Source organism: Trachurus trachurus (genome assembly GCF_905171665.1).
Source record: "Trachurus trachurus genome assembly, chromosome: 3".
NCBI lineage: Eukaryota > Metazoa > Chordata > Actinopteri > Carangiformes > Carangidae > Trachurus > Trachurus trachurus.
This window is the reverse complement of record NC_139893.1, coordinates 14262509-14283560: the sequence shown is the minus strand read 5'-3', so window position 1 is coordinate 14283560 and position 21052 is coordinate 14262509. Positions and strand designations below refer to the sequence as shown.

At 40.3% G+C, this 21052-nt stretch overlaps 1 protein-coding gene across 1 annotated transcript in view; it reads left to right on the top strand.

Moving 5' to 3' along the window:
* Window positions 1-21052, top strand: part of LOC310984129 (CUB and sushi domain-containing protein 1-like) — a gene marked incomplete at both ends in the record, with an annotated part of 396452 nt that overhangs the window by 301188 nt on the left and 74212 nt on the right. The window contains 9 exons of the mRNA XM_083969256.1: window positions 2508-2695; window positions 4355-4549; window positions 14582-14698; window positions 14828-14941; window positions 17196-17291; window positions 17449-17652; window positions 18045-18169; window positions 18299-18395; window positions 19388-19492. Coding sequence (XP_083825382.1) covers window positions 2508-2695; window positions 4355-4549; window positions 14582-14698; window positions 14828-14941; window positions 17196-17291; window positions 17449-17652; window positions 18045-18169; window positions 18299-18395; window positions 19388-19492 — 1241 coding nt within the window. The remainder of the gene's footprint in view (window positions 1-2507; window positions 2696-4354; window positions 4550-14581; window positions 14699-14827; window positions 14942-17195; window positions 17292-17448; window positions 17653-18044; window positions 18170-18298; window positions 18396-19387; window positions 19493-21052) is intronic.

Below are 21052 nucleotides of genomic sequence, written 5' to 3'. Positions count from 1 at the left end.
ATAATTATTTATTTTATACAGTCAACTGACCCTTGGTTTATAGCAGTGCTAAAAGGAATCAGTTAGAAAAATAAGTGATGTTTATGTTCTATAAATGTGCCGGTTACTGACAACTTATACAGTATTATAGGCAGTCGAAAATAATGTAAATATATTCCATTGTTCCCTCAAGACAGAACTGACTATTCTGTGATATTTAAACATACTTTTGTCCAAAATACTAAAGTTGTGCATTCAAGTTTCAACAAGTTTTTTTTTTTTTTTCTTCTTTTAACTTTTCTTCTGGCACAAGAGGTTATGGTGGTGTCCCATTTTTGCTCAGTGAGATCTTTGTGTTCTTTTTATGACATTTTGTGGTTTTAGCATTTAGACCCAGAATGTATCACTAATGCAAAAGGTATTAACATGGATCATTTTAATGCTTTGTCATTACAAAAGGGGCTTATGTGTAGTTAAGCCCAATGAGCACCAGATATAAACACAGGGTTTAAGCTTGAGCATTCTTTGCACTAGTTCTAACTTTGGTAATAATTACATATAATTTAAAAAAAAACTTTAACATGTACTTTGCCATACAGGATATTGTTGTCAGCCATTACACCACTTTGACCCAAACTTAGGAAGCATTGACTACATTTTCACGTCTTTAAGAAAAGCAAAATGTTAGTAAACCTAGATTTTTGTCAAAATCATTTTGCGCTTAATACTTTTCGCCAAACAAATTATCCTAAAGGTCTGACAACTATGTCACATGCATTGCCTTACTCATAAAATGTTTGGAAAGTTAAATTCTCTGAAACCTGCGTTTCTTCCCTTTATTGGCATTTTGCCACATTATAGGAGCATTACCTCCAACAACTCTTTCTTCCTTTGCAGAACTGTGTTATTAATGAGTGTGTTTGTGGCATGAGTGCGTGGCTTTTTGTGTACGCTGTGATAAAACAGGAGATGCCAACAATATAGGGATTTGCTTCTCTAAATGTTGCACCACAGCATCCCTCATGCATGAAAACGCCACAGGGTTTCTTTATACTAGTTGTCAATACTGCTGCACATCCTCTCCTTTTCCCCTCATCTTCATCTGTCTTTGCTCTGACAGGACGCACGCACACACACACACACACAAAGTTAAGTTCTATGACTTCCAGCCAAGCGCTGAGAAGCGGGTTTAAGTAGGAGACAGCTAATATGCACGTACACACTCTGAAAGCAAACATAGAGATAGGTCGGCGTACATGTGCACATACACAGCAGTGTGTGTACAAGCACATATAGATTTGTGTGATAAGTGTGAGACAGGCCTAACACCACCACTGTCAAAGCAAATACAGAGACTTTGTATGTGCATGTGCTTGCATGTTCATGTGTCTTGTGCTTTTACATTCATGAGGACCAAATGGCTGCATGTATGTGTAGAGAGAAGAGGAGATGTTGTCAAAGTGAAACCCATGAAGAACTTCCATTAATAGATTGAACAAAATTCAGGCTGAAGCATAGAAAATTCAGTTCACATTTTTGTATTGAATTCACACACTGTGGATACCAAAATATATGTCTTTAGATGATGAGTTAAAGCAGAAGTAAGCGATATTTTTGTGTTAATATAAGTCTTAAATAGTTATATCTTCCGACAGCAATCACTTACATAGAGTGTTTGGACCGAAACACGGGTCTGTCAGTCACTCTGCTCTGCTCTGAGCCGAGGAGAAAACTTTTCTCGTATCCTACAATTTTTATCCAATGAGGAGAGAGAACGGCATGAAGGGCTGTGTGTGCAGCCAAGGGATGCGCGTGAATGCGGTGACGTAGGGACGAGGACTGTTATGGTGCGTTCAAGGCAACTCGTAACTCGTGTTTTTCCGACCTGTGAAGTTGTACCAGTTCGATCTGGTACGAGTTCACGGGTCGGAAGTTACGAGTGGCCGTTATAGTGCACTTTCACAGGTAAAGCAGGTCGGAAAAACACGAGTGGGTTGCCTGGAACGCTACAAAGTCGTAAGTTGTGACTTGAAGCTGTAATTTACGGTTTCAAAAGCCGGCCTGGAACGCAGCATTAGCCAAAACGACCGGATCGCTTACTTCTGCTTTAACAGAATGACAACTTGAGATAACACAGATGTTTATATTTTTCTAAAACATCAACAGAAAATGTTTTAATAATAATAATACATTTTATACTCAATATGATGAAGAAAACATTAAAAAAAATGTTTTTTTCCCAGTCTAAAGTATTAAATACTTTAGACTTACTTATTTTACTTATTTTTTACAGTTTACTATAAAAAATGTAAACTGAAATTAGACAAGAAGACTCATAAGAAAGAGATAGCACAAACTAATTTAAGTCACAAATGAGACAGGTATTTTAATTTAGCACACACCACTGGATTCATTATTTTCATATTTCAACACACACACATACACAAACTATTTGACCATTCCTCTTTTATTCAGAAACCTAATTTTACTCTGTTTTGTTGTCTTTGTGTTTTGTCTTTTTACCCTAGTTTCAACATGGAGCCAAGTTATGACTTTCTGCACATCTATGAGGGTGAAGACTCTAATGGGCCGTTACTAGCAAGTCTCCAAGGCAACCAGGCCCCAGAGCGAATAGAGAGCAGTGCAAACAGTCTCTTCCTGGCATTCAGGTCCGACGCCTCACTGGGCATGTCTGGGTTCGCCATCGAATATAGAGGTAATTGAACACTAAATCTAAAGCTTAACATAATGCAGATTTTTAAGGTACATAATGACCTAATACGGTAAGTCCATTTAATCTACAGACTGTTGATTAGTTGTGATACTAAAAACACTTCATTGAAGCAGTAGTTGTAAAAGTAGTTGTAAGAAGGATGGTGGTACAGTAGTACTGTAGTATGACAGAAGTGTTGATAGTAGCACAGTAGCAGTGATAGTAGCAGAGCAGTAGTGATCACAAACAAATAATTTGATTTGTCATAGTATAACAGTCCTTTTCATTTCCAATGACTGTTTTCCTTTATATTATATATTCTCAAGATTATACAATCATATTATGAGTAATATTCTCTGTGTTTTTCAGTTGGTTAAAATAAGTCTTTTATAGCCAGAATCATAGCATTATTATTTATTTTCTCATTTACTTGCATAAAGTCCAGATCCTAGCCACCTGATGAGCCTCCAACCTGAGATAATCAGGTGTTGAATATGATAATCGCGGTTTGGCTCTGTTTAACTACTTGGAATGGGTGTAGCTACTGTCACTTTATGTGTTGTGTTAATCTTGATCCAGGAGTGTCTGTTGTGCAGACTTGATAATATTTTAAGCTGCTAAATCAATTAATTCCATCCTTTCTGCGTGACAGAGGTCTTTCTCAGTTGAAAGGGCGTGCTGCTCGGTGTCAGTCCATGAGTTGTTTACTTCCACAGATTTTTACAGACGTTGCTTGACTTCAGTTGATTTAACCACTGTAGTCGATGCAGAACTGATGATTTGTTGTTTGACTAACTAGACTAGATCTGCTCTGTCAAGTTTTAAAAACTCATTTTTCTCGTTTCTCTCACTCCATTTATCTCTAATTAAAAAAAGATTATCTCCTTCTCTGTTGTCTGTCTACTCACGCTACCTCACAACTCTGTCCTTTTGTCATTAATTCACTACCTTTCATCTGCCATCTCTCTAATTAAAATACAACCTTAATCATCTCTGTGTTTTACTTCCATCTTGCCCTCCACCTCACTCCCTCTCTGTCTGTCGGTCTCCCTCCATCAAGCCCAATATCTAATTCAAACTGGATGATCACAGGAAAGCAAACAAGCTGGCCCAACGCCAAGTCATAAAGATCCAAGAGAGTTTTTGACCATGGTTGACACCTCATTTTTAACTCCTCATTTTTTGCTTCCTCATTTTTAGACTCCTCCTGTACTTCTATGTGTTCCCTCCGATCTCATGGGGGGAATATATATTAAAATTTAATACAGGATTTGATGTTCAATACAACCTACCATTGGGGTCAACAAAACGCAGCCCATTAACTAGATTAACACCAGAATTGTTTTGGCCCAATGACTTGTTCTCTGTTGAGCTGCATACACAGTCTAAGGATGTTTTAGTAATCCGTACCTGCTATAACTGTATGTTTAAATTCAAATAAAAATTGCATGAATTTGTCATCAATAGCACCATGTAGAGGGCTAATCGTTACAGTGCCCTTTTCTGCCCACATGGGAGACTGTGGTTTGGTGCATTGCCCTAATATGGGTTCTAATGGCCTCACTATGAAAAATAAAAACACTTTAATTTAAATTAGTGATAGTCCAAGTTGCTTGGGCATTGTCTTTGTTCAACATAACAAACCTACTGCATTTTCCACAGAAAAACCAAGAGAGGCCTGTTTCGACCCTGGCAACATTATGAATGGCAGTCGGACAGGTTATGACTACAAACTGGGATCTCAGGTCTCATACAACTGTCACCATGGCTACACAACTGTGGGCGGAGATACCATCACCTGTGTCATGGGTCATGACGGGAAACCAGTGTGGGACCGGCCTCTGCCGACATGTAAAGGTAGGAGACACATTCACCATGATGATGGAAAGTTGCATGTTGTTTAACACCTGTGGCGCAGTGGGTAGAGCAGCAGCCCCATATGCAGAGGCTAGTCCTCGCTGCAGTCGGCCCTGCTTCGAATCCTGCATCGGGCGGCCCTTTACTGCATGTCGTTCCCCTTCTCTCTGCCTGCCCATTTCCTGTCTCTCTCAACTACACTGTCAAATAAAGGCCAAAAGCCCCCCAAAACATCTGTTTGCATATATATATATAGTATACCACAGTGTTACTGTCAGAACTGAATCTCAACGGACACCGTGGTACCTGAATATTTAAGTTGCACACCATTTAAACGCTGTGTCCTCCGTTTGATTCCAGGTAGGTGGTGTTTCATGTTTACCACTGTGCTGTCAATAATAGTGAGAAGCCACAAAAATGTTTGAAAAAACAGGAATACACTGGGCACACACCTGTGGTTACTACAGAACTCAACTGAGGTAGCAATAAAATGTAAAATTATGATATCTGCTTTTCCAAAACTTTGTTTAAATAGAATAAAAATCCAATACATTCCATTTTGTTTGTCTGTTAAGGACTGGGGGGCTGGATGTGTGTGCGTGTGTGATCTCCAAAGTGACAGAAACCTGACCTAGTGCCATGTGGGTAAAAAATAATTCAAATAAGCCACAGAGCAAGGTAGCAAGACAGGGGAGGAATTTTAAAATGAGCACAGAATACACACACACACACACACACACACAGACAATACACACTTACTTATACCTCTTAACAATTTGACAAAGGCTCCTGTGAAAGCTCTGTTTAATAATGTCTGAGAGACAGTGAAGGGGAGTGGTGGGGGGTGGGAGAGAATAAAGATGAGATAATTGCACTCAGAGTAGCTATTTGAGGACAGCGATGAATAACAGACAGCAAGGAGGGAAAAAAAGCTCATTAAGTAATTTTATCTCGTGATCACATTCATCTAGTTTATTTCAAGATAATACTGCCACTTATTGACTTAAGATGTGTTACAGTTACTACAACCAGCCTCATAAATGCAAAGTTCAGCTTGCTGAAGATGAAGATGCATCTGTGTGGAAAATCTGACTTGTTAGGTTAATAGACAACGAAGTTAACGCTGGAGGAAACAGAAGTCTTGGGGAAAAAAAGCCAGAATTTAAAATTCTAGCTGTAGGCAGAAGCATCGGCACATCCTTCATGCATACACACAATGAAGCCGTGAGCCTTTGGCCTGTGGTTAGTGGAAGATTTAACTGTTAGCAACATTCAACAGAACTACCAGATATCATGGTAAATCTACATAGACAACAAATCAATTAGGCAACAAGACAATTAGGTATTACAGCATATTGGCCTTAGCCTGTATATAAAGATGGATGCATCCTCTGTGATGTCACCTTTACATATAATAGTGCTTTTGAGGCTTGGCAGAGCCTAATTTCATATAACTTCTAATCCAAAAATGGTAGAAGAACTGGGGCGTGTGCTGAGCTGATGATTTATTTATTAATTTATACACTCATCTACCTGTGATTTAAAGCAGCCACGCCCTGAAGTATACAAGAATAATTACAATTTAACAGAAGTTATTTAACTATCGACAACAAAGCCAACCAGGCTGTAAATAGGTTTACGTCTGCTGTGAAGTTATATAGATATTTGTCGATATTTTTAACATTGGCTTCTCTGTAGATTGACTCACCTTTGCAACCAGCCTTAAGTGGCCTGAAGTGTTTGGCACATAAATGTTTCTATGATTTATTTCTCAGTTCCAGAGGTTGTCGCTAGATATTCATCTGAAAGGATGTGCACACACTAATGCAAATAGCCAATACGAAAGCTCTATGAAAGGAGGTGTTTGGCAGCTTAAACCAAACCTCCTCTATGATAGCACAAAGAAGTGATGTTCATTAGCAAATGAGCGCCGGTGCTTTCCCCTACAATAATATATTTATGAACATAAGCCAAGTATTGACATTTTAGTCAGATTTGAGGGCTAGTAATGGAAGACCACAGAATGGTTTTCTATCAAATAAAAACTGATCTGGTACTCAGAATGGTATTGAACTTCATCTGGCAATTGATTCATGTCCTTTTAATGAAATTGAATTTGACATCATTTTATCCATAAGGTGTGTTTCTATCAAGTTGTTACTGTGGTGAATAAAAGATTAGTACAGTGCAGTGGCATTGTGACTTCAATACACAGTGTCATTATACATTATAGATTTTTAATTATCATATTGTCATTCTAGGTTCATCATAGTGCAAACGCTCAAAAAATATATTGAACATCGACAGTTTCAATATATTCCCATGTCGTGACTGAGTGCACTGAGTTTTAGAAGTTCTTGATTTGCCCATGTCACAGCAATATTGGCCCTGCTGTTGTATGGATCAGGTGTTTGCTCTGCAGGACAGAGGTCTTGAATCTGGTCCCTGTCCCAGACCTGTTCTGTGTCCCACATACATGGATTGATCTGTTGAGACGAGTGTTGTCACCTAAGCTATAGGACAGCTCACATAATCAAGGCAGGACAATTTATCTAAATCCAGTCCTACCCAGTAATCTTGCTCTTTTCCTCCCATGGCTCGTATTGCACATTGAATTTTCTCACCACATAGTTAGGGAAGTTTCTCTGTCTGTCTGTCTCTCTATCTTTGGGCAGCTCCTGGGGCTTTTAGACCAAACTCATTAGACAGGGTGAGACCTCTTTAAATAATACATCTCCACTTACACTCCCACTGTCTCCTCTCCTCTTCCTCTCCCCACACATTCCTGTTTTCTCCTCCTTCTCTTTCCCTTTTCTGTATCTACTTCTCACTCTCCTCTCTCTCTCTCTCTTCATGTTTTCATCCTCTCTCTCTCTCTCTCTCTCTCTCTCTCTCTCTTATTCTGTCTTCCTCCCACCTCCTCTGTCTGTGTCTGATTTACTCTATATTTTCCCCTCACTATTTCTCATCGTCTCTCTCTCTCTCCCCTTCTTGCTCTCTGCCTCTGTTTCTCTCCCTCACTCTCTCTCTTTCTCTCTCATACACACATACACACACCACCCATCTCAAACCGCTCTTTTATTGGTTTCCATGGTAACTAAGAGCTGGTGCGAGAAAGAAGGAATTCTCCGTGACTGTTGATAGGGTTACGTGTGTGTGTGTGTGTGTGTGTGTGTGTGTGTGTTCGTTTGTGTGTGTGTGTGCGTGCGTGCGTGTGCTTGAGAGAGAGCAAAAGACACATAGAGGTAAAGTGAGAGAGAGACGTAGCTATTACAGAGTGCCGCCTAGAGGCAGTATTCACACACACACACACACACACACACACACACACACACACACACACACACACACACACACACACACACACACACACACACACACACACACATATGCATACCAAATACAGCATTCCACTAGTAGTTATAGATACAAACACACTTCAATACTCAACACTCTTTGACGACTCCATACATGTTTCAGTATCAGTTCAGCATACATGTCAGAAGAAGTTCACAGTTGGCCTGTGTGTATGTGTGTGTGTGTCTGTGTTCTGTAATGAAGACCCAAAAAGTTTGTTTATTTTGTGAGTCAGCTGAGATTATATTGATTGATTCTCCAGACTGAAATGCTTTTTCTTTTTTACACCCTGAAACTGCTCTTTTCACCCAAGAGTCAGGAGCTTCACAGAAGACTCGTGTGTATTTTAAGGCTTTTTCTTGTTTGCATTATAGTATGTGTCAGAGCAAGTCAGGAAAGCTCAAAAATGTTTTCCTTAGTCCCACAACGCTGATCTGTATGTCACTCAGATGGTACAATTCTGCTGCTTTTCAAATGCCATTTTGATTTAGTACATGCACACAGGTGATGTTAGGTGGTACAGTAATGCTGCACTTGGAAAACAAAGTTAAAGAAGACTGCAAGCAACGCCAGATTTAGGATACTTTAAAATGGGCTTTGTAAAAGTTGTTTTAAGAAGGAAAGGCACTTAACTCATTAGTTGCATTCATTCTAGTGGCGCAGACTTTTGTTTATTTTGAAGAAATGTCCGCAGAGTCCCTTCAGCCTTTAAATCAGGTTGCTTTCTCTCTGTTTTGGTCGCTTTTTACTTATTGGAGCTCCCTCAATGTCGGAGTGCATATTTTCACTGTCATAAAAACTCACAGCTAAATCCCCACCCCCCCACCTCCCCACGGATTGCCTCCTTGCCGGGTAGGCAAGCGATGTTAACCGAGGTTGGTAACACTAACAAGAGATTACGGATTACCAAGCCTGTTTGTGTCGTACTGAAGTGCCGTAAAGCAGTGTATGTTTCTCGAGTGATGGGACACCAGTTCGGAGGCACTGATCTTGTAAGGTTGATTTTCCGTCGCCATTTTCCTCATAACAAGTCTTTTCATTATCACAATTAATCCAAGCTGTTTCATTAAGGTGCAATTTTGGCATACCGGTAGTTCCTCTTTTACAACAATAATTTTCCAGTGGCTCAGAAGGGAGACATCCCCTACTCCTGGTAGGTTTTTCATTTAAAAGGAGAAAGTGTTTTCATTTCACTGATCCTATTATCTAACCTAAAAAAAAAAAAGATACAATAAAAACACCATTTGTAGCAGTTGGATAGTTTGACTAGATTCAGTTTTCGCACAATAATGATGCAGCAAGATGCCATCTACTGAATTTGTACAAGCTCTTAAATAGAGTACAGGTAATTCCACCTCTTCCACCAATTTTTTTTTACCCTGACTCATTCAAGTGCAAGTACACATTCAAGTACACCTGAGGTTTATGAGGCCTTGGTAGTGGAAGATACACAGGCTGTAAGTGCGATAGTGCTTTTCGTATTACCTTTTATAAAGTATATGGAAAAATCATTTCTATTTCCAATCAGTTTTGTGAGAAAGGATAACAGAAACTTATTCAGATTATTAACATAGAGAGTAAATGGCAAGGGGATAAAGACACTGTTGTGTATGTGTAATGCTCAGTCGATGGTTTGTGGTTAATTACACTGTAACTAGCCACAAGATGGATTCCTTTCACTAAAAAGTTAATTGTAATTGCTATGTTTAAGGTTATTGAAATGCTCCTGTATGACGTGTTCGACAACTTTAAAAGTTTGGGGTATTTCAGAGATCTTCTGTATTCCACCCCAAAGCCTCCACTGTGTGGGTAAGAGGAAAAGGAAAATGAGACACAGTCAGACTGTGAGAGGTAGGACTGCGAAAATGTTGTGTACGTGTGTGTTCTTCTGTATGTGTGAAGATGATCAAAGAACATGGATGCGTGAGAGAAAGAGAATGACTTGCATTGCGTTTTTTTTTCTTTTGCATTTTTTTATGTGTGTGTCTGTGTGTGAGAGAGAGAGAAAGAGAGAGAGTGATCAAAGCACGTGTGTGTCAAGGCTTTTGATAAGGCTGACACCTGAGCCTAGAGCAGCACCACTAGGGGATTGTGGGTAGATCAAGACAAGACCTCTAGACCTCAGGGGTTCAATGCGGCAGCACAACAAAAATCAATCCAAAAAATATCAATCGATGTCAGTGCGCGGGACTAGGAAGAGAGGAAAGGAAGAGAATTATTACTCTGATGCTTTAGGAAACAAGAAGAAAGTAGGAAAGGATAGTAATAGGGGGGAAGATGATGAGTAGGTGGGAGTGCAACTGTCTAGCAAAGAAGAAGAAACCAAACCAAGTCTTGCAGGCATGTAAATCAGTTTTTACTGCGCAAGCCTTAGCCAAGAATAAAGGCCCAGCTCTAATGTCCACATTCACGCTCTCATAGACTTTGACATGTGTTACAGAAAAGCCTGCAAGGCTCAGGGCTGTCCCACTGTGAAATTGGAAAGTGCTTCAGGGTTCTCTGGTGCACTTTTTGAGCCCTTTATGCACACTTTCCTCAAAACTGAAAGGCTGCAGACTTTGCTTAAGGGAAATAAGGAGCTAATGGATACTAACATTGTAATAGTTGAGTCAACAGTTTGTTTTATTAGAGTATACATGAAAATCACATCATCACATCATATTGGCAATGGGCAGGTCTGTGACCTAGGCAACAAATAAATACAGAGGGAGCTTTACCATTTTGCATACAGCTTCTTTAACCTCTGCACTCTCCCGCGCTCACACTTTCATTTTCAACCAACACAGAGCAGTTGATGGTAATTAAAGTCTGTTAGGGATCACAGCTGATACCGTGGGTGGGCACGGGCATGGGGCCGCAGAGGTACACACACATCCACATAGGTACAGACACAAGCAATCAAAATAAGACAAGACTTGTAGAGGCCAGAGGAGGTGAAAAGAGAGGTGGTGAGAATGCATAGTGTGTGCATTAGCGCTTGTGGAGGGCAGGGGTTGACAGAGATACACACCACATACATACACATTCACAAACATTCCCGCTAATTTCATTGACCTCTGCTCGTCTACCCTGGAGTATGAATGTGCACACGCCCACAAAAGTGTTTGCACAGCAGGCTGAAGATGGATCAAGCTACTGTTAGGTCTGCTCCTCGTGGGTCATGTAGCCGTGGTAGGGATTAATAGGCTTTTCTATTTAAAATTGCACCACTCTAATACAGGAGATCCCACACTGTGCTCCGGCTCAGCACAACATAAAATTCATTCACTTAAGTTTTTATCCTGCTGTGTTGTTCTGAAGAGGAAAGGGCCTACTCTGAGTAGGACGCAGCAAAAAAAAAGTGTGCCACTGCATTTTTGCACAAGACAGATGTTTTAATATGGTATATATACTGTAGGTGTAATATACGGTTGCATCACACCATGTAGTGAAGTATTGATTACAGATGTGTGTTATTTAACATCCATCAGAGACATAGCTTCTCTGGTAAACTATTTTATTAATTGCACAAGAGAAATGTAGGTTGGTTTGGATCTATATTCTCAGTGAATATTATTTACACACACATTCATGGAAAGACAGGCATGAAAAGCACCGTACTTTAGCATTATATAACAAAGCCTTGGAGCCACAGGGGTCCAAGTGATATTTGGGGACAACATGAATTTTCTGCTAAACTAAACAACTTTTGAGCCAAATGCAGTCAGTTGAATTTTTTGAAAAAATACATAAGAATAACAGATTAGAGGAGTGATATGCTCGCCAGCTTTGAGTGCAATGGGCAGTGCTCCCAGCAGCAGGAAACAAATGAAAAAAAGATCCATGTTTAAAATCTGAATGCTTCATTGCAGCATGATGTCTCTAAATGACTGAAGTGAAGTGGATGAAACTGGGCACAGCACCATCTTGTTACCATCTACTGGTGTAGTTCATAAATATCAGGACAGAGATCCTAGCATATGCATTCGACATATGTAAGACATATGTATTCAAAGACCAAATAGAGAAACCTCAAACCATCTAATCATGCTTTTCAGGAAACAAACAGTAAATGAAGCTGGCTGTAGTTCAGACCTGGCAGAGCATCACTAGGGAAGAGACCAAGTGTGTGCTCATATCTCTGGGCTTTAGAACTGAGTGAGTCGCTTATTTATTTATTTTAATCTTTATTTATTTAGTGGAATTTCACTGAGAGCCTAGTTCTCTTTTCAAGGAAGGACACAATCACGCTCATACAGTTGCACACATTCACACCTAAGTCATCCACAACAACTACAGTCTGATCTGTTGGCCACTGACCAGCTGCACTAGAGTGGCTGGGGGTTAAGGGCCTTGCTCAGTGATAGCAGTGAGGGAAGGCAAAGTGCTGCTCTTTTACTTTCTCCGTCTACACAAAACCTTCCAGGAGTGGGGTTATCAAATCTTTTCATTACAAATATGCTGTAGTGCAAAAATGTGTCACAGTCCACATTTTCTGTATATTGTGACCACTGTGTAAAGTGGCTGCAGCCATCTATTTTCTTCTTCCATCCATTGTATTCAGGGTCATGGGGGGATTCCCAGCATGACCTGTGTGAGGTAGTGTAACCGCTGGACACAACGCTAATTAATCACAGGGTTAACACATACAGATGTATACATTTTCACATTCACATTCAGGGGTCGATACACATTCAATAGGTTTCTGGATTACCTAACGTGTATTGTTCAGTGGTTGACATTAAGACGACAGTGTAAAGTGATTAGTTAACTAAACATCAAAGTCTTAGCTAGCACAACTTATATTTAAACTACATCCTGTGTGTTTTGCTGCGGTTCTAGACACTATACAACTGTATGTACTGTACACGAGCACTTTGCAAATCTATTTGTGCTTTCAGCCTGTGTGTTTCAGGGCAATGGCTTGTTATGCACTCAGTGAATATATGCATTCGAAGCACTCAAAAGGTGTAGGGGGAAAAAATGTATTAAAAGAAAAAGCAAACAGAAATTAAAGCTGTTGCTACACTGAGCAGGCCCTGGCACTGTTGGATACATGGTGTGTGCTGGGATGAGGTAATTGAGCTTTTATGAGTAAGATGTGGTTTCCTTATTTAGTTATGTGGCGCAAGAGAACATGCATCAAACATTAACAATGTTCCTGGACATCAGGTGTGGACCGGATCATGGAAATTTCATGGAAATCTAATTTTGTCACTCAAGGGTTACCTGTTTTCAGTGCAGTTGATGCTAATATTGTAATCCCATAATGTTAATATGCAGATGCCTTCGGTGTGAAGCAATCATCAGATTTGGGGCAGATTAGGAATGTTTATTTTACCTAGAACCACTTCACTTTACTCCACCTTGTTTTATGCCAACACATCCAAATGTTCCTCGATGATACATTAGCACTGCAAACATATATATTTTACAATTAAGCACCATCAAGGTCTTAACAAGTTGGGTGGGTGTGGTTGACTTGCCTGGAGGAGAACATCCAATTTTAAAACATGGCATTTCTTGTTGCCATGCGGTAAACCTATGACTACCAGTATAAATGAAAAACAAAATGTAAATGTTATCAAGCCAGGAACATGTAACGATTTGCTGTGCAATTTACCATCGCAATAGCACTGCCAAAATTGCGGAGTAAAATCAAAATGGCTGATTTCCTTTTGGGTTTAGTGTATGCTTTTTTGTAAGTCAAGGAGGCGCCTTCAAGCCATTTTCCAACACCCATGTACAAGACCCACAAATCATGTAAGCTTTCACCCCACTGGAATGTGTGAGCCCTCAAATTGTGGTCTATTTTCAGGGAGAAGAAGAAAAATAAATAGATCATATCCAATTAGGGCTTCACACCAGTCAGTGTTCGTCCAGTGTAGCAGGTGGAGTATGTGCAGCAGTATCAGTCTGGTTCTGTTACAAAAACATTTCATCAGATATCAAATATCAGATCAAATATCCGTGTTTGGATTGTTAAGTGATCACCTTCACAAAGTCAAATCTGCAAAGCTGCAGGGCTGCACATAGCCAAGAACATTGACATATTACAAGAACATAATATTTAACATAAAATACAGGAAGAATCAGTTGCAGTTCAAATTCTATTTCAATTTTCGTTGTATAGCCAAAGGATGGATGTTCACTTTTACAGCCTTATATTATGGTTTAACCCACTATATCCTGGTATTTCAGTGGAATACATTGCAGGTTAATTCACTTCTCTTTCCTCCTACAACCTGCTTTTGGCACATTTTATGCAAACTTGCACTTGCTTTTCAAGGTGAATAAGTTTCCTGACACGGCCCTCATAATTTGTGTGAACATTATGAAGTGCAGGAGATAGACCCACACTTAAATATCATCCTGCCATTTACACGATCCTTCCCTAAATGCATACACATAAAGTGGAGAGGGGCACTCCACTGATCTCACGGAAGATGCACCTTGGTAAACAGATAAAGTGCCTTTCCAGACTGGTGAATCTGTTTGATAATGGTATGCATGTCTTTGAGGAACAAAATTTGTCTGAAGTGAAGTGCAAAGGCCTCTATGGATCTTGCCCTCTCTCCTTGAAGAGAGGGTGTATCACTGTACAAAAAACGTAAACAGCACCCAGAACATGGAATATAGATTTTCTGAATATGATTTTTAAAGCAAGGAAATCTCTTTGTATCTGTCTTTCTACAGCTCCATGTGGAGGGCAGTATGGTGGATCTGAAGGAGTTGTTTTGTCTCCAAATTATCCCCTAAACTACACGACAAGACAGACCTGCTCCTATTACATCACAGTGTCCCCACAGTTTGGTAAGTACATAAATTAAATAATTAAAAGCATACCATACTGTTCATACTTAAAATAGATAGGTATAATAGGTAATTTATATGTTCATTAATTTCTCTGATTTTTTGTCTTGGTTTGTTTATCTTTTTCAGTGGTGTTTGGTCAGTTTGCTGTTTTCCAGACAGCGATGAATGACTCTGTGGAGCTGTTTGATGGAGCCAATGAGAATGCTCGATTGCTTAGCTCCTTGGCCGGGTCGCATTCAGGTGAGTCTCTGAATGTGACCAATTCAGTGTCAGGAAAAGCTGTGTGTCTATCTTATTTGGTCATGCTACTATACAGTAAATGCAACTGGTGTTTTTTTTTTAGCTTAAGATGTTGATGTGTTTAAAAAAAACTTGCATTTTAGTTTTGAAATAGTTTTCCCACCATTTTCTGCTTTTGTGTGCTCCAGAACGCATGAACAAGGAAAATAATGAAATCGTCTGTAAGGAAGCAGCTCTTAGGGCCTGTAGAACACAGCACCAGTATTCGTTATCACCGTTTATTTGACAGTGATGAATTTGGTGAAAATCCATTATAGGTTATCTTTACAAGAGGAAATCTGCAGTAGGGCCCATACAACATCAGGCAGCACTGTTACAACACAATCCTCTGTGGGTTTCCTTATCCTCCAATTTTAATCCCCGCTTGGCAACAGTTTAGGTCTGTACACAGTAACACACCTAGAGTGAATGAGGCAAAAACTCAACGTAAATGTCATGGTGTGAAGAATGAAATGAAGAAATATTGATTAACATAGTTTCTGGCTAAATGTGCTCTCATTGCCTCAGAGTTTCATGTTCCTCTGTTGTCTGTCATGGCCAGGGGGCATGCTGCAGGGTAACCCCACTGGAATTGACATTTAGTTTTTTCTATGAAAAACAGGGCTTTTAAAATATTTTCTCTGTTTTGTTTATTCTATTGTGTATTTGTAGAATTTCAAGGGTAGAAAAAAAATTATGCTGTCTAATAAAGGACAAGACTGCAGCTGTCAATGAAGTTATCTCAACAATGAGATGAGCATTGTAGGGTTTGACGATAAAAATATAATCATAATTATTATGATATTCAGTTTTATCTGTATGTGCTTTTAAATAGGTTCCTTAATTGAGTGGATCAATGAAGCGTTTTTCAGCATAATTATTAACTGAGAAGATGTAGCTGCATGTTGTCCAATGTTTCTCTTTCCAACTACTATCCCTTTAAGTTATGAAAGAGGCCAGTTTGTATAATGTACTGTAGTATGGGTGGATTATTCCTTGAGGTTAATTTGAGTGTAAAATCATCCCTTTGGTTAAAGCAGAAGTAATCGATCCGGTCGTTTGGGCTAATGCTGCGTTCCAGGCAGGCTTTTGAAACCGTAAATTACAGCTTCAAGTCACGACTTACGACTTTGTAGCGTTCCAGGCAACCCACTCGTGTTTTTCCGACCTGTTTTACCTGTGAAAGTCACTATAACGGCCACTCGTAACTTCCAACCCGTGAACTCGTACCAGATCGAACTGGTACGACTTCACAGGTCGGAAAAAGACGAGTTACGAGCTGCCTTGAACGCACCATAACTTCTTGTCAGCCGATGGAGTTAGCAGCCCCCGCCCTCGTCATGGATCTATTGGTCCTCGTCCCTACGTCACCACATTCACGTGCATCCCTTGGCTGCACACACAGCCCTTCATGCCGTTCTCTCTCCTCATTGGATAAAACTTGTAGGATACGAGAAAAATTTTCTCCTCGGCTCAGAGCAGAGCAGAGTGACTGAGAGACCCGTGTTTCGGTCCAAACACTCTATGTAAGTGATTGCTGTCGGAAGATATAACTATTTAAGACTTATATTAACACAAAAATATCGCTTACTTCTGCTTTAAAACAGGCAGCAAATAATGAAACACACCAGGGTTTACAAAATTAATGTTATCCACATCATTACACTATCATTACCGTGCATGTGTCCATGCACAGACATGCACACACATGCATGGGCAAACAGATTTGCAGCACATTGTTTCAGGAAACTGACTCATTACAGTGACACACGCATACATGCACACCAAACCTACACACACTTACAAGCATACACACTCACACAGCTAATGATGGTTCGAAATGTCAGCCACACCAGGTCACATTTTTCTTATTTATCACAGTTACTTGCTTGCATATGTGTGTACTTTTACTAAATTTGTGTGTATGTGCTTCTGAGTTGGTGTGCGTGTTTCTGTGTTTTTGCATTCTTATTCATGGGAGGACTACACTTTGCTTTAAGGCAAGGCGAGACCCCCCTCCAAAGTGCCATGTCATGACTGTGTAACCATATGCACAGTACTGGCTGTGTGTGTTTATGTGTCTATGTGTGTGTTTCTAACAGAATTCATGTTTGTAATAATATGTGTCTCAATTGTCTTCAGTAAGAAAAAAAAAAACACATTGGTGACAAGTTTAACAGTCTATTTTGTGTGTGTGTGTAATTGTGTGTCCCAGGAGAAACACTGCCATTGGCAACTTCCAATCAGATCATGTTGAGGTTCAACGCAAAGAGTGGCCAGTCAGCCAAAGGCTTTCACTTCGTCTACCAAGGTAACGCTCACTTTGTTTGTCTGTCTTTGTTTCACACATGTAAACTTGCATAAAGCACAATTCAGGTTCAACATCAGAGTCTCTCTGCTGACAACTACACTTCTGTTTTTTCTTTCCTCATTCTTCTTATGTTATTCAATTACTGCCATCACTGTAGCTGTGCCTCGCACCAGTGACAGTCAGTGCAGCTCAGTGCCGGAGCCTCGGTACGGCAGGCGAATCGGCTCAGAGTTCTCAGCCAGCTCTGTGGTTCGCTTCGAGTGCAGTCCAGGGTATCTACTGAAGGGATCCAGTGCTATCCGGTGCCAGGCCGTGCCAGGTGCCCTCGCACAATGGAACTCCACAACACCAACCTGTATAGGTAAGGTTGGCTGATACCCAGTGATCTACAGACAATGCACCCAGCTAACAAAGAAGCTCCAAAAGAAGTTATCAGTCTTCTGGCTCTCTCTGAATCATCCAGTACTGGGAGAGCTGAGACTCTGACATTAATCCTAACTAAACTAAATGTATGCCTGCATGAAATCTCTCTCTGCTGAGACCAAGCCTTTTGCAAACAGCTTCAACTGTCACCTCAGTTAATATCATAAATAACATTTGTTATCATATTCTCTCTGGCTCCCTGTAGTGGTAATTTGAATACCATATTGTGCCTGGCTTTTTCACTGCTGTATTCCAACCACCTGCCCTATCCATTAGCCATTTAGTTGATAGACTTTGCCAAGAAATCCATATTTTATATCTTCTTTCTAGTTCCCTGCAGTGGCAATCTGACTGAACGTCGTGGTACAATACTGTCTCCTGGCTATCCTGAACCCTACCCAAACAGTCTCAACTGTCTGTGGAGGATCCATGTCAGTGAAGGAGCTGGGATACAGGTAAAGATATATAAAAATGATATATATATTGGATATATATGTATATTTATTTACACTAACTATGGAGGATATACAGTACATGAACTCTGAGGTTGTTATATTCATTTATTTTCATTGTATACTACTTAGATCCAAGTTATGACGTTTGCTACCGAGCACAACTGGGACTCTCTGGAGATCTACGATGGAGGAGACATGACAGCTCCTAAATTAGGGTCATTTTCTGGTATGACAATATGCTTGCAACACACACACACACACACACACACACACACACACACACACGAACACACAAACTCATGTGCAGGCATCCATGCCCACAAACACTCCGGAGGTCAATGATGGATGGGATATGACAGCTTCTAAACTATAGGCACACACATACACACATGCTCACACATACAGACTGACAGACTTATACGCACACACAAACACACACACTAGATCCATGATGAATTAGATATGACAGGCCTTAAACTATAGATACACACTTAGAGCATGTACTGGTGATCTGTGATGGATGTGTTGTAATACAAAAAAATACAATATATAAGACCTAGAATTCTTCCATGTTCCTGGCAGTCAGAGAGGAGAGGAGGGAGGAAGGGAGGGAAGAAAAGAGAAGAGTTTAACCATGAGCTTGAGTGAAGGGTGGACAAAAAAAGAGAGAGAAGGAAGGATAGAAAGAAGACAGAAGGGGGGCTAAAGAATGATCTAACCTTTTACAATTTCCCAGCGGAGTTTCCCCTGTGACCTGCCCCAAGCACATACCTGTCACACACCTATCACACATAAAACATGCCGCCCACAGGGCCACATGCACATGCGCATACACACACATACACACAAATGACTGTGCCCTTCTCAAGAAGGCACACAGGGGAGCTGCCCACTATAACCACCAAGATCTGGTGTTGAGCAGCTTCACTGGGGCACATGAGAGTTGCTTCACATAAGGACACTAAAATGCTAGCTGTCCATGGAGGGCGAGGGGTCGTTCACCTTCTCTACACATAATTTCCCATCTGGTCTCGGGAGTTAGTTACGATCAAAATCTCCATTGCTCAGGCAGCCTCGCTATGTATTCTTCGTCTAATATCTTCCTGTATACCCATGTTGTTGTTGCTACATGGACTTTGATGCTATTTTTTTTAATATCTTGTGAGAATTTCCATTTAATATGCTAATCTGTTGTAACTTCATCTCTTGTTTTTATAGGAACTACAGCTCCAGCCCTGCTTAACTCAACATCAAATCAGCTCCTCCTGCACTTTCAGAGTGACATCAGTGTGGTGGCAGCAGGCTTTCACCTAGAATACAAGAGTAAGTAAAACATTTTAAGACTGATAGACTAAATGATAAATTGATCGGTTTAAAAAAGGTTATACTCGGTAAGGCAAAACAATCAAGCAGTGAATATGCTAGAAATGCACACAGCACGCAAGCACACTCACGCACGCACGCACGCACGCACGCACGCACGCACACACCATTGCAGACAAAACTTCACCATCAAATAACAAGAGTCAGTGACCTGAACTGGTTGCGCCTGAGAGCATACACACATACTGAGACCAACATGGGAGCACACACACAGAACACACACCTAGAGATGATGATGTAAATAGAAACATGTAGCGCCAGACAAATACACACACAAAGTGCATTTGCCTGTGTCATACGCACACATAAGTGCAAAAGAAAGGCACATACGCGCAAATATGTCATAGACAGACAAAAGTATGGACATGGATATTAACATCGTGCACTTACACATATACACACCTGTCAGGGCACGGTTGTGCTTTTCAGTCCTTTATAGTTGTTTTAGCTTAGAATCACTTCTAGATCAATGAACATGTCCCCTTTTGTAGGTTTGTGTGAGCGTTGCAGTGTGTGTGGGCACACTTTTCTACATGTGCGTGTGTGTGTAGGTGAATGCACACATTTGTGTCTCAATGGTCTGTATTTTCGTTGATTCTGTGTGTCGTCATGCCATCACCAGGAGTGAAAACCTAGAAGAAGGGTCACTTAAGTACACAGTGTACTGTGTCAGTCTATATTTCTGGATCAGTGTATTTTTAACTGTGTTTATCTTTTCAATAAGGCTTTTATTAGCAGATGCAGCTGATCCAACCCAAATCTGATGTGATGATGACACCATATGTGACACTATGATTAGAACTGGATCCTTTCATATGCAGTATCATAAATAATCTGCAGCAGAAAATGGCACCCAGTGTGGGACAAGCCACTTCTATTTTTATGTTTTAGCATTTATTTTGGTAAAGCTTAGCGACACATATATTATTGAGATGAGAGCAGTGCAGGTCAATGTCCCTTTAGAGAGAGGGCGTTTGGGGAAACTGTGCTTGCAGGAAGGTTGGGATTAGATGTCTTGTGGTTTTTTGTAAGACCCAGAGTCAGGCTTGGGTCAAATTATTCAGCCTCTATTGTTGCGGATCTTGGGTTTGTTTCCCTATATTTGTAATACCAGTGTGGATCAGCTCTTGTCACGTGGCACATTGTGCTCATAAAATCATCACAGGCTGCTCCCTGGTTCATCTTGGCCTTTGTCTCCAACTATTCCACACTTTACTTGATCTCCGATGTTCTCCCCTTTGGACCTGACATCCTTCATCCATCCACTAGATGTCCCCATACTTTTTTCCTGTTCCACTAACTCATCTGTTTTCCATTTGTAACCATCTAGTTTCTCCTCCCATTTACACACCTGTTCCCAGGTAGCTCATCATTACAGTCATTATTCAAACCTATCTCTGTCTTCAGCTCTCTGTTTCAACATAACTTTTTGTTTTTGTGTTACTTTGTGATGCTGTGTATTGACCTTAGTTCTTGTTTCCTGTGTTATGGATTACATAT